The 15,086-nt window shown below is 36.4% G+C and overlaps 1 protein-coding gene across 6 annotated transcripts in view; it reads right to left on the minus strand.

The window, feature by feature from the left end:
- UTRN (utrophin) overlaps positions 1-15,086 on the minus strand; it is a 492,724-nt gene that overhangs the window by 292,837 nt on the left and 184,801 nt on the right. For 5 of the 6 annotated variants that reach the window (XM_040448951.1, XM_040448950.1, XM_040448952.1 and 2 more), the window contains 6 exons: positions 13,879-14,007; positions 13,397-13,567; positions 10,226-10,387; positions 9,649-9,786; positions 5,597-5,800; positions 4,145-4,317 (listed from right to left, as the gene is read on the minus strand). In XM_040448951.1, the coding sequence (XP_040304885.1) occupies positions 4,145-4,317; positions 5,597-5,800; positions 9,649-9,786; positions 10,226-10,387; positions 13,397-13,567; positions 13,879-14,007 (977 nt within the window). The remainder of the gene's footprint in view (positions 1-4,144; positions 4,318-5,596; positions 5,801-9,648; positions 9,787-10,225; positions 10,388-13,396; positions 13,568-13,878; positions 14,008-15,086) is intronic. The other variant, XM_040448949.1, reaches the window with a different exon arrangement.

Below are 15,086 nucleotides of genomic sequence, written 5' to 3' on the forward strand. Positions count from 1 at the left end.
TATTACTCAGCCTTAAAAAGAAAATGAGATCTTGCCACCTGCAACAACACAAAGGGACCCAGAGGGTATTATGTTAAGTGAAATAGGTCAGGCAGAGAAAGAAAACACCACATGATTTGACATATATGTGGAATCCGAAAAACAAAACAACAGAAACAGATTCATAAATACAGAGAACAAACTAGTGGCTATTGGGGAGTGGAGGGGGTAGTAGGAGAAGTGATGGGCAAAATAGGTGAAGGGAATTAAAAAGAATAAACTTCCAGTTATAAAATAAGTAAGTCATGGATATGAAAAGTACAGCATAGGGAACATAGTCAATAATACTGTAATAATGTTCCATGGTGCCAGACAGTGACTATACCTATTGTGGTGAGCATTAAATAAGGTACAGAATTGTCAAATCACTATGTCATACACCTGAAACTGATACAATATTATAGGTCAACCAGACTTCAATAATTAAAAGAAAAACAAGAAAGAAAGTAAAACACTAAACTGCTTAATAACAGTCCTGGGGAGAAAGGTATCAACAAACCTTCAAAACTTTACTGAGGAGATAGAGAAGAGCCCAAATCCTTAGAGAAAAAAACTACATTTCAAATTGATCTTTTTTTTTTCAGTAATTGATTGAAATTATTAAAATTTTACCAGACAAAAAATATAGAAAAAAGAACGATGAATTTAAAATTAAGAAAAATTAGAGATGGGGCACCGGGGTGGTTCAGTCGGTTGAGCGTCCAACTTCAGCTCAGGTCACCATCTCACGGTCTGTGAGTTCGAGCCCCGCGTCGGGCTCTGTGCTGACAGTTCAGAGTCTGGAGCCTGCTTCAGATTCTGTGTCTCCCCCTCTCTCTACCCCTCCCCTGCTCATGCTCTGTCTCTCTCTGTGTCAAAAATAAATAAAAACATTAAAAAAATTTTTTTTTAATTAGAGAAAATACATTTTCTGGATATACTCAATGAAAAAATTTTCTGGACATACTGGATGAACAAATTTTCTGGATATACTGGGAATTATTTTTCTGGATGTACTAGATGAAAATAATTTATAGTGCTTTATTTTTTAATTTTTTTTAATGTTTGTTCATTTTTGACAGAGAAAGAGAGAGAGTGAGGGGCAGGGACGGGCAAAGAGAGAGGGAGACACAGAATCCAAAGCAGGCTCCAGGCTCTGAACTGTCAGCACAGAGCCCAACGCAGGGCTCGGACTCACGAACCATGAGATCATGACCTGAGCCAAAATCGAACGCTTAATTGACTGAGCCACCCAGGCGCCCCATAATGCTTTAAAAATGAAAGTATTATGGTATCAGCCTAAAAACTGACAGTGCAACAAAGCAAAATTAGCAAAATTAAATAAGGGGCATCTGGGTGGCTCAGTCAGTTAGGCGTCCAACTCTTGATTCTGACTCAGGTCATGATCTTACTGTTCGTGGGTTTGAGGCCCACATCAAGCTCCACCCCAGCAGAGCAGAGTCTACTTGGGATTCTCTCTCTCCCCCGCTCTCTCTGTCCCTCCCCTGCTCTCTCACTCTCCTTCTCTCTCTCTCTCTCTCTCTCTCAAAAATAAATAAATAAACTTTTAATAAAAAGAAAAGTTAAACAAAAATGAGCTGTGGGAATACATTTAAAATTTATGATAAAGGAAGTACCACCAATAAGAAGGAAGAGCTAAAATATTCTACAAAAAGTGTTGGAAAAAAAAGTTTGTTTAAAAAAATAAAGCAACATAAAGTAGATTAGTGTTTTTTAAACCAAACTGCACAAGAAAAACAAGGTGAGGAGTGTTTAAAAGCTAGAGATGCATGGGCTCTACTCCTGCCACTGAAGAGACAGGGGACAGAACCACAAATCTGGAGGCTTAGCCCAAAATACACACCATAATAAAATTCAGATGGGTTATTCAATGTAAGCTTTATCAAATAAAATTGTGTTTAAAATATACATTAATATTTAACTAATCTTACAATTCAAAGGTAACTTATATGCATATAAATATAATGAAATCACAAAGGAAAAGACTTATAAGATATGATTATATAAAATTAGAATTTCCATGTGTCAAAAAACACCATTAAGAAAATTAAAGGGCTCAGGTAAAGCTGTGAATAGCGAAGCCATGAAAAATATCAATGATTAATATCCTTAACGTGGATAAAAGCTTTTGCAAGTTAATAAGTAAACAGTAATATCATGATAGAAAAACAAGCAAAGAACATGACCTAACAATTGACAGAAGAAATAATACTGGGGCCAGTAAATATATCTAAGAATATTGAAATCTCATTGATAACCAAACAAATGAATATAGGAAAATAAAATCAAGATACAATCTATCACTACACAATTATAAAAAGTCTAAAGAACAAGGTGGTTCAGTCAGTTAAGCGTCCGATTTTTTATTTCAGTTCAGGTCATAATCTCAGTTTGTGAGTTTGAGCCCACATCAGGCTACACTGGCAGCAAGGAGCCTGCTTGGGATTCTCTGTCTCCTGTCTCCCTCTCTCTCTCTCTCTCTCTCTCTCTCTCTGCCTCTACACCCCCCACACATACTCATGCTCATGCTCATGCTCATGCTCTCTCTCTCTCGCTCTCTCTCTCAAAAAAAAAAAAAACTTAAAAGTCTAAAAAACAAAAACAAAACGACAGCCTGTCAATATTGACAAGGTTCAGTCAGAACCCTTTTACACATACTGTTGACAGGCATATGGCATGGGACAACCAATTTCCTGATGCAATCTAGAGACTTAAAAAGTTATTGTGTTTTAACAAATTAATCTTCATCTAATAAATCAAATTAGGTAGAAGTATGCATAAAGATGCATGTAAAAGAATATTCTCTAAATGTACAGAGATTATTTTAAAAATTCATACAAAGGACTACACCCAAAGCCCGTCAGAAGTGATCTTTTCAAGGACTGTATATTTGCTTGAAATACACCAGCTAAAACAAAGATGAAGAACACAATGCTTAGTTTTTGTGTGAATGTCTTTTCAGTTTTCCAGTACATTTTTCTGGTTAACTTTCCTCTTATGCAGTACTTTAAATTGTTCTGTTTCACACTTTATTTGCCTATCCACCACATATGCAGCTACTAATGGTGTCAGTTTTGGGACACCCAGGTGGCTCAGGCAGTTGAGCGTCTGGCTTTGGTTCAGGTCACGACCTCACAGTTCATGGGTTTGAGCCCCGCATTGGACTCTGCCGACAGCTCAGAGCCTGGAGCCTGCTTTGCATTCTGTGTCTCCCTCTCTCTTTGTCCCTCCCCCATTTGTTCTCGTTCTTTCCCTGTCTCTCAAAAGTAAATAAATAAACTTTAAAAAATCTTAAAAAAAAAAAAAAAAAAAAGACCTGGGTGGCTAAATCGGTTAAGCGTCCGACTTCACCTCAGGTCATGATCTCACAGCTGAGTTCGAGCCCCGCATCAGGCTCTGTGCTGATGGCTCAGAGCCTGGAGCCTGCTTCAGATTCTGTGTCTCCCTCTCTCTCTCTGCCCCTCCCCCCACCCTCAGCCCCGTTCATGCTTTGTCTCTCTCTCTCTCTCTCAAAAATAAATAAATATTTTAAAAAGAGCATCAGTTTTTATTTCTACTTATTAATAGTTCTGGTCAAAATCTAGAAAAAAGGAGGCTCATTTATATTATATATGTTTTTTAAAGAAAATGAATGCTATTTAGATACTAAAAATTAAAGGTGCTTCCTTTAATTATTAAGATATTATATTGCAAATGATCATCTACATGTGATCTGATTCCTCTTTCTTTAAGGAACCACACTCATCACAATTTACTAAACAAGGCCTATGACATGGATGTGAAACATATTCTTATTAATCTTAGTATACATATGACCTTTGTCACGGCCCATGAACTTATAGGTCTTTTTAAGAAAATTATCAACTTAGGGGCGCTGGGTGGCTCAGTCGGTTGAGCAGCCAACTTTGGCTGAGGTCATGATCTCACGGTTCGTGGGTTCAAGCCCCGCATCAGGCTCTGTGCTGCCAGCTCAGAGCCTGGAGCCTGCTTTGGATTCTGTCTCCCTCTCTCTCTGCCCCTCCCCTGCTTGCGCTCTGTCTCTCTCTAAGATAAATAAACATTAAAAATTTTTTTTTTAGAAAGTATCAACTTAATTTATACATACCCTTTACGATCATTGTACATTCTATTAATTCTGTCCCATTTTGCATTCAACTGAGTAAGTGTATCCCGGATCTGAATGGCTTCAGGTCCAGAGGCTTCAAGAATAACATCTGGTTGTTTTTCATGAATGATGGCAATCTGTTCTCCGAGTTTGTCCAGTTGATCTTTGATATTCTACAAATGCATTGTCACACATTAATAAAATCCAGCAAACAGAAGAACAGAATCACAAAAGACCAAAAATTTATCTTGCATAACACTTATTTAAAGTATTATGAGACATGATAATTGTTGCTCATCAAAGCTGACAACTTTTTAAAAAATAATACCCTGTATTGAACAAAATGTGAGAAATGCTACATAATATCCTAATGGCAGAAAAGAAATCCTCACAGTTGTTCAAAGCAGCACTTGTACAGGACATATAAAAAGCTTCAATGGTATTCTATAAAGGTAACAAAGTGTTTGAAGCTGGAATTATTTATATTTTTAAATATCTTTAAGTGACTAAAATGAGCTATCAAACATATCAAATCTCATAGCAATTTTATTGCAAAATTATACATAAGTGCAGTCAAATTATATGAAAAAGCCCTGGTGGTATTTAATAGTCTTGTGGGGGCGCCTGGGTGGCGCAGTCGGTTAAGCGTCCGACTTCAGCCAGGTCACGATCTCGCGGTCCGAGAGTTCGAGCCCCGCGTCAGGCTCTGGGCTGATGGCTCAGAGCCTGGAGCCTGTTTCCGATTCTGTGTCTCCCTCTCTCTCTGACCCTCCCCCGTTCATGCTCTGTCTCTCTCTGTCCCAAAAATAAATAAACGTTGAAAAAAAAAATTAAAAAAAAAAATAGTCTTGTGAACAACTAAAAACTTCTAGATCCCTAATTAACTTATAAACAACATACCTTACACCCCAACAACTGGCCAATCTTAAGTTGTTATAGATGACAACATAAATGCTGATATTTTGCATCAACTGACAATCAAGTTTATAAGAAAGAGAATATGATTTGTGCATGTGTTTGATTAAAAAAAAGTTTCTGGGGCGCCTGGGTGGCTCAGTCGGTTAAGCATTCGACTCGATTTCGGCTCGGAGCGTGATCTCACAGTTTGTGAGCCCACACCAGGCTCCGTGCTGATGGCACAGAGCCTGCTTGGACTCTCTCTGTCTGCCTCTCTCTCTGCCCCTCACTCACTCATGCTCTCTCTCTATCAAAATAAATAAATAAAAACTTTTAAAAAATGTTTCTGATGTTGCAAAGAATAACTATGCATACATACTTTTGAAAAATTAAAATTTTGATAATATTTCATTGGTGAAATGGGAAAGACTGATTATTCATACACATTATTAATTTCTTGGCACAAATTTTAAAAATTATAGACCATCTACAAAGGCACAAGGACAGATTCCTTGCTTTCTTTCTAAGTTCATTGTGGCTATTTAAGTGAGGTGCCTGGAGCTTTACCTTCAAAGAGTCTTCCTGAAAAGAGAAGTCTTCATAGACCACAGTGTTTAGCTCTGGAGCATTAAGTAATAATTCAGTATCATCCATGGAAAGTAAAACTTTGTTAATTTCAACCAGATAATCTGTGGGAGGAGGGGGCGATCGAATTCCAGGAGCAAGCTGACCTGTTCTCCTCTGTTGATTAGGGACTGCCTACAAAAACAATAATAATAAGGCACATCTCTTAAAATATACCCACAATAAACAGCAGCAAACAGAAAAAAACCACAAGACTATTTTCTGCAGCAATTCAATATCATGAACCCAAATTAAAAATTTTGAGTTTTAATTTTTTATATTTTTGCCCTGTATTGCTGTAGAAACCCTTAGCAATCTCTATACTGATTTTCTTCCAAACCTGCTATTAAACAGCATAAATAGGTTAGAGCTTGAAAGGTTTTTCTTTAAGACTTGGGCCACCTGAACTCATTTAGCAAACAAGAAAACATAACAACTCCTTTCCTAAGCTGTTGAGGAAATAAGAATATGCCGCAAATCATAAAGTTCTATGTGAAATAAAACATTTTAATACCGTTATTACTTTACCCATTGAGTAAAATGTCACAATTAGATTAAACACTTCTGGGCCTCACCGTTGAAAATATAAGTAAGTTTAACATGTGTTCATAATGTAAGAAATGCAGTGGTGGTTTTGATAAAATAATAACCCAGGTAACTCAGGGTAACATCTTAACCTTTGAGAACAATATTACAGAACATAACTCTCCTAGATAAGACAACAGGTCCTAACATAAATTCAGACAGATCCTAAGCTGGGTGAACTTATTTGGGTGGACTACTTATTAATACACCCTTTAATCAGAGCTTTTTCAACAAAAACAGTGCTCTCTGGGATGGGCTACCAGTCTTTCAGCAGTTCAAGTCCTTTACTCCAAATGGCTACAATTTATTAAATGCCCATCTACTACTTGCAAATGGCAAAGTACATCTGCTCATGAATTAAGGTGGCTTTCCTGATGCTTCCACTATCTTCCTATATTGAACTTCTAAAAAACGATATTCCTTTGCAAATTCAAAGATGGCAGAGAAAATGATCATAAACACATATTCACTGAGTGATCCTGAAAATGCTTACAGTTATCATTCCTAAATGAAACCAAGACTCAAGACTAAAACCAGTGAGTCAATAACATGGTATTGAACCTAGAGGTCTATATTCATTTGTCTCCTATAACATGATAAACTGCTTTCACCTCGTGCTAGACAGTCCTGGATAGTAGGATAGAAGCAAGCCTACATAGATGTCCTGATTTTATCCACAAGATTATTTCTACTTGAAATTAATATTAGTTTTGTTATACTAATGCCATGCATTCAAATTTTAGTCTGAAAGCATTCCAGATATTTAATCCATATGTCCAAGAAGACAATTTATATTTTTTAAGCAAATACAAAAGAACAAGAAGGTCGGAAGTTATTGTAAATAGAAAGCTCCAAATTAAAAATAAAATCACTTTCATTAAAGACTGCCTTTTTCTATTCAGTCTGTAAAGATAGTCTAGGATTTTCTGAGCCTCCATACTCTTGCAGAAGAAGCAGCAAGGCAGTTCAAAATTTAAACATGTGCTTTCTAGATTCCCAAAATAGGTTTTATTCCAAGAGAGTGATCAATCAAAATGCCCTAGGAAGAGAAAAAAACAAACAAACAAAAAAAAAACAGTCCTCAAGATCTGACCCAGACTTTACTTCTGGATACTTTTATTTTTATTCTGCTAGACATAAAAATACAAATCTACTGCAAAGTAATGCGAAAATCTTAGTGTTACTTGATGTTGATCATGTCATACACAACCAAAATTTCAGATAGATAGATGAAAAAGTTTATTTTATATGAAAATTTTATTAAAAGTTTCTAAGTTTTGTTTCTATCAAACCATAGGGGAAAACCAGGACTAAACAGAACTGAATAGTCATCATCTCTGCAAAATAAGGACTTTCTAGATTCCAAACAGGCTGGCAAAAAGAAAAGAAAACACAAAGGGAAAACACAGTCATGTAGGGCTAAACAAAAATTTTAAATGGTTGCATGTTAAAAATAAAAAAATTATAAGATAAAAATCAATAAAATAATACTTTTATAGCAAATATGACAAGAGATTAATATATTTATTTTATAAAGAGCTCACACATATTTTAAAAATAGTAATACGTACCCTAGTCAACACAAATGGGAAAAGGTCATTTAACACACATTTCAAATAAGAAAATAAGACCTATACACTGATGGCTCTAAATTCTGACTGCACATTAGAATTACCTAGAAAATTGTTTGTTTGTTTTTTTGTTTTTTTTAAGGATGTTCACACATAGGCCCAACCTAAGAGATTTTGATTTAACTGGTTTGGGAGTCTGATTTTTTTTTAAGTTCTTCCAAGGGATTCTAATGTTTACAGACAAGAAAGTTTTAAAAACTTCAGATTTGCAGAAGTGTATGGGCTAATAAAATAAGGACAAAAGCATTTCAAACATTTTAAGAGCATTTTAGTTACAATAACTAATGTTAGTGAACCCAAAATAAAATAAGCCTTTTGTGGTATATATTAGTACTCTTAAAAAATGTATTCATTTGTTAAAAGTCTAAAAATTATTTCTATTTTGGACCAGTAATGATTTATGATTTGGCACCCAAAGATGAAGTTCTAGGGAAGTAAGATACCTGTAAATAACAGTGAAGCAAAGAACTACAATATCATCTGAAAAATGTTAGGAATAAAAATGGAGCCAAGCCTTAAAAGATAATACATTTTTCAGGTAAACTAAGGAGATAAAACCCACACCAGAGAATAATAATAAAATTAGAAAAGGCCCTAAAGATGGAAAGGCACTGGTTTCTTTGGGAAAATATACAGAAAAACAGCAAACTCTGCTACCTGGTGACTGCGAGTGAATCGAAGAGGTAGCTGGAGGTCAGATGAAGCATCAGTGTACCATGATCATAATGAACCTTGCACTTAAAGCTTTTTCTGTATTTTGTAAGGTTTTCCTCAACACTTTCTTAAGTAAAGGAATGTCATGACCAGCGACAACTTTGAGATAAGTAATTCTGAGGACAATATGGAGGATGGGCTAGAGTTAAGAAAAACTGGACATAAAACAGACTCAGCTTGAAACACACTGTAGTAGCTAACAGGATAAAATCCTAAAAGTCTGAATTATGGAAAGAATAGTGGGCTAAGAAATTCAGTCATCTCCCCAGGGTCATAAAGCAAGTAATTGGTAGCGCTGTGCCTAACTTCAGGTTCTGCAGCATCTTAGTTCATTCAGAAGTGATGTTTTTAATGCCTACTCGATGTAGTGTGAGGAAAAACCACCCATTCTTAAATTAGAATGGAGAGTTTAAGGAAATAAACTAAGATAAGGAATAACTTAAGAAACACAGGTTAGAAGGGAAGAGAGAGGACAAATTTAGCTTGGTACATGTTATAAGCGTGTGGTACAAACAGATTGAGACATCCAACAGGCAGCAAACTGAGAGACTAGAATCTTCTACTATATTCAACATTGCTAACTAAAAATGGTTCTTAGAAGGATTACCTAAGAACAGACTTTTAGAGAACACCAACACACTTGCAATGCAGCTGGGGAGATGGTCACTGAAAAGAGAGCTGGTAGTGAATCTTTTTCTAGACTACAAATCATCATTCATCAATTCACAAATTTAGTTATTTGTAAACTAAAATTTTTGTTGAGGCGATCAAGACCTCCACATATAAAATACAGAATTGAAACAAGTCACTTCTAAAAAGGATAGATGCCTTTTAGATTTAATACATTATTAAAAGTCCAAAAGAGATCCCAATAATAAGATTTTATGTTTCTATTTTCTTTGAGTCCTGTCCCATCCAAAAATATAGACATATTTAGTAATAAATACTATTCCACCTATTTTTTAAGGTATCCATGAATGCAACATCAAATATCTGAATGGCAAGAGCTAAATAAGTTCTTCAAGTAGAACAGAGACTCTCCCAGGACAATACCTTAGTTTTATTGTACTTTGTACGCAAAAGTAGTAACTGCAAACGGATCTTTTCCTTTTTATTCTCCTCCACAGGTTCATGTAACATTTGTTCTCCTCTTTGTAGAACTTCCTCAACCTGGGCTCTCTCTTCATCCATCTGAATGTTTAATAGGAAAAAAAAAAGTTACTCAAAAGAAAAATATATAACAGCATCACTTACTAATCAGTTCCCAAGTAGGAGAACTAACCTATGAAGTAGATCAGTCAAAATCTGTTCATCTGAATAAGTAACAAAAATTCAGGTTTTTAAAAAACATTTCATATTTGACTTTAACTATCTCATAAAGAATGTTAATTTAGCAGAAGTTAGAGAACGTCTAAAATAACACTACCTTTAGTCAGAAAGTGTATCTATTTTCTTAAGCACTACATAAATCGCTTGGCAAATCTTACAACACTCAGGAGAAAATCACATTTGGGTCTATCCTTTGGCATGATTTGGCAGATTCTTTGGTTAAACATCACTGATGTAAAAATATAATGCACAGAACAGAACGATAAGAACACCATGGTTTTGAAAACTTCCCTGAACCAACCTTTTCATCTTCATCACTGAATTCCAAGTGTTTTTCCACAACTTTTAACATATTTTCTATGTCAATTTCTAATTTTTCCAGGTCAGCGAAAAGTACATCAGTTTCATGTGCTTCGGTGGTGACCAGACACTGGTATGATAATGGTTCCTGGCCAATGAGCAACTGCAGAAGAAAAAGTGTTCTTTGAAAAGATACATTTTTTTTTAAGGGTGAGCACAAGTGGGGGGGACGAGCTGAGGGAGGGAGTGAGGGAGGAGTGAGAGACAGAGAGAGAGACTCTTAAGCAGTCTCCATGCCCAGTATGGAGCCCAACTTGGGGCTTGATCTCACAACCATGAGATCATGACCTGAGCCGAAACCAAAAGTTGGATGCTTAACCACTGAGCCATCCAGGTGCCCCAAGATCCATTCTTCACCAGACATTCTGGCATTAATCAGAGGGATGGAGTGTCAAGAGAGGAACTAGCACTTATTTGAATTGACTTTAATTTCATTCATCCATATAGCAATGACTTTATCTATTTGGGCTTCTTGGAGTTACCAATTTTCTCCAAACTCCAGTCAGAGATGTGAACTAGTGTGCAAATAACTATGGCTGCCTGGAGTGCAGTGTGGGGGATTCTGAGATCGCACATGAGCATGGTAGGAAAAAAAAAAAGTTAGAGAGGGAGGGGGCCAAACCATAAGAGACTTAAAAACTGAGAATAAACTGAGGGTTGATGTGGAGTGGGAGTGAAGGGAAGGTGGGTGATGGTTATTGAGGAGGGCACCTGTTGGGAGGAGCACTGGGTGTTGTATGGAAACCAATTTGACAATAAACTTCATATTAAAAAATAAAATAAAATAAAATAAAAATGCCCCAATGAAAAATAGAAAAAAATAAAAAATAAAAAAAAGACATGCGTAAAAGGATTTGACAATTCAGTATTTATAAAAGCACACTAAAAGCGGAAAACTGACTTAGAAAAGTATAATAGATCATACAATGGAACACACCACAGCTGTTGAAAACCATGTCAAAGGAGAACATATGAAACAATATAAACAATTGATAATATCACATACATGTAAGAGTAGACATGTATGCCAAAATGTTGACAGAAGTTATTTATGGGGATATAATGATTTTGCTTCTTTGTACTTCCTCTCACTCTATCCTTATGTCTCATGCCTTACTCTTTTATACCAGGAAAATGCTCCCATATATCTATTGAAAGGAACAAATGAGCTTAGGACAGAGGTAGGGAAGTTAAGGTCAAAGCTAAGGAAGACAAAAGTTAAAGCAAGTTACTTGTTTTCCTTAAGATGTGAATAATCTAAGTATACTCATGAGCTATGAAAGATAGTTTGGCCTTTTATGTCAGACATTTCAAATTAAAGCAAACTTAGATAATATTTACTTCTTGCAAAAAACAGGGTCCTTCCTCTAGATAATTTCCATACACGACTCTCAAGAGGTAGAATTAACCAAATATTCAAAAATGCCAATCCAGGGGCCCACCTGGGATCCTGAAAAACTCATAATCCTCTGTCAAAGTTAACAGCTGGTTTGAATGACCCCCAAAGTGAGCTATGCAGCTTTGGTTTTTGCCCTAGCAAACCATCAAAAGGCTTTCATCTTTTCAAGTTAACATTTACTAAGCACCTGCCACACCCCAGGCCTTGAGAACACTGCAATAAAATGTTTCATTTCCTCCTCTCATTAGACAAGGGAAAGAGGAAAGAGAATTTGTAAGACACACACAGAGGGAAAAAAATATAATATGGTAGAATCAATAAAAACTTTTTAAGAAAATCTGTTATTTATTCTCCTCTTATTTTACTTTATTTTTATCTTATCTTAGAGACAAAGCGTGAGTGGGGGAGGGGGCAAAGGAAGCGAGAGACAGAGAGAATCCCAGGTAGGTTCCATACTCAGTGCGGATCCCACATCCCTGGGATCATAACACGAGCAGAAATTAAGAGTTGGATGCTCGACCAAGCTACCCAGGGGCTCCATCCTCTTATTTAAATTCATAAAGCCCCTTTTCAAATTTATAACAGCAGATAATAGCTTTCTGCATTAGGTCTAAATTGTTAAATTACTTGTAACTTTCAGATGCAATAACATGTAAAGCACAAAAAATGACTTCACACATGTGCAGTGTGCACAAGTTTATAAAGTAGACTATACAGTAATGGGTTTAATATTCGTCCCTAGCTTGGAAATGAGTCTCATTATTTTATAGCCACTTTTAACTTCTGAATGAGACTCTGACACCTTTTCTCAAATGGGTTATTTTCTTCAAGATTAATTTCTTGTTTTCTCTCCTTCACATGCAAAATCACAAATAAATAAGGACCAATGCTCCATTCAAGGAAAAAGTCATTAAAATCGTTTTAATTTAAAATTTTGTGAGGGGCGCCTGGGTGGCGCAGTTGGTTAAGCGTCCGACTTCAGCCAGGTCACGATCTCGCGGTCCGTGAGTTCGAGCCCCGCGTCGGGCTCTGGGCTGATGGCTCAGAGCCTGGAGCCTGTTTCCGATTCTGTGTCTCCCTCTCTCTTTGCCCCTCCCCCGTTCATGCTCTGTCTCTCTCTGTCCCAAAAATAAATAAACGTTGAAAAAAAAATTTTTTTTAATTTTGTGATGTAGGGGTGCCTGGGTGGTTCAGTCAGTTCAGCTTCTGACTCCTGATATTGGTTCAGGTCATGATCCCAGGGTTGTGGGATCAAGCCCCACGTCAGGATCCGAGCTGAGTATGGAGCTTGCTTAAGACTTTCTCTCTCACTCCCTCTGCCCCTCACCCCCGCTCTCCCTCTCTCTCAATAAATAAATAAGTAAATAAATAATAAAATTTTTTGATGTATATACCCAAGAATGACATACCATTGAGACACATGACCACAGGAAAAATACTTTTATATTAAAATATTATGGGGCGCCTGGGTGGCACAGTCGGTTAAGCGTCCGACTTCAGCCAGGTCACGATCTCGCGGTCCGTGAGTTCGAGCCCCGCGTCAGGCTCTGGGCTGATGGCTCAGAGCCTGGAGCCTGTTTCCGATTCTGTGTCTTCCTCTCTCTCTGCCCCTCCCCCGTTCATGCTCTGTCTCTCTCTGTCCCAAAAATAAATAAACGTTGAAAACATCTCTAATTTAAAAAATAAATAAATAAATAAAATATTATTACTCACTTTGGCACTTTTAATATGTTGAGAAACCTTTTCAAAGTTTCTATTCAGTTCAGCTAATTTTGGTTCTACAAGTTCCCTGCTTGCGCCTCCACGTGTATTCATCAAAACAACAGCTTGGTCACGAACATTTTCAACTTGGAGGCTGGCATCATCCAGCTCAGATATTAAACGCTGATTGTAAGAAAACACAAAATTAGCACATGGGGAAAATCAAAGCCAAACATCACTGTGATGCTAACTCAGAATTAGAGGTAGTTTAAATAAATTTCTTGGATCCCTAGAAAATATTTTAGGATAATCAATGTAATGAAGAGCTGCTCACATGACTCATTCGAAACCTTAGTTTCTCCCACCAAAATAAAAATGAATGAATCAAATGCATGGAAAGAATGAGTGCACAAGTAACTCTGAGCATGAGAGAAAAGACCACACTAAATCTTCCATTCCCAGAAGTAGAAGTACTGATCCTCTGTGATTGGTACCTTCACAATTTCTTCCCGTTTGCTTGCTGGTTTTTTTTCAATCTCATCCAATAAAGCTTCAGCTTGATAAAGCCAGGTACTTATGTGAGCAACATTTCCATCAAATATTTCCAACTGGTTCTGATGATTCTAGAAAAGAAATTAATGAAACGCTGGTACAATCACACGCAATACTTCAGACATTTATAATCTCAGAAGACATTTAAAAGACCTTCAAAAAGCTAAATGTATGCTGAATTTCAAAAGAGGTTTCTATCTTTCTGCAAAGCTCTTTCCCAGTGAATAAGTCTCATTCCTAAAACTTCATAGCTATGGTTAAATGGTGTTTAAATTTATTTGATTTAGACCTCAATACAATATTATTACAGGTTGAAGAAAGATAAAAGGTGAAACTTTCTTTTTCAATTTCATTTTGTTTGTATCCCTTATTCTTCATTCTTCTAAGTAATCTCATCTGCCACCCCTTGACCTATTTTTTTTAAAAGTCACTTAAAAAGTAATAATATAAGGGCACCTGAGTGGCTCAGTCAGCTAAGCATCCGACTTTGGCTCAGGTCATGATCTTGCGGTTCATGAGTTTGAGCCCTCCATTGGGCTCTGCATTGGTGGTGCACAGCCTGTTTGAGATTCTCATTCTCTCTCTCTCTCTCTTATTCTCACTCTCAAAATAAATAAATAAATAAAATTTAAAAAACTTTCAAAAAGCAGTAATATAAAAGAATTATTAAAATATGCACTGACTAAGATTCTGCCTGCTCAGTGGACTGTAACTGATTTATAGGATAGTCCTGTGGCTTGTCACCTTGGTGCCACCAGCACTTAATATTATAGCCGGCACAGAAGCAGGACAGAAAATGTGAGTGAGAGAATAAACGTGAAAACAAGAAAAAAACAGTAAAACTAATTAAAACTAAGCAAAATAGTTGAGGCTAAAGCAAGAATTTAGAACCTGATCAAAAAGAGTGGGGCAGCCCTTACATGAAATTAACAACTTCTAAGAACTGTATTTGATAGGACAAAGGAAACTAGAAAAAAACTGAGAAGTGTTTCAAAGACAAGAAAACAAATTGTAAACCCATTAATATGAAAGAATAGTTTAAAAAAAGAAAATGAGAATCAATGAGAAAAGTTTTGGCAGTGATCTGGATTCTAAGAACGGTGAACTGATGAGCACCAGACTTATTTAATGTTAAATGCTCTAATAGGAA

The sequence above is a fragment of the Herpailurus yagouaroundi genome, unplaced genomic scaffold (genome assembly GCF_014898765.1).
Source record: "Herpailurus yagouaroundi ecotype Mexico unplaced genomic scaffold, PumYag 198, whole genome shotgun sequence".
NCBI lineage: Eukaryota > Metazoa > Chordata > Mammalia > Carnivora > Felidae > Herpailurus > Herpailurus yagouaroundi.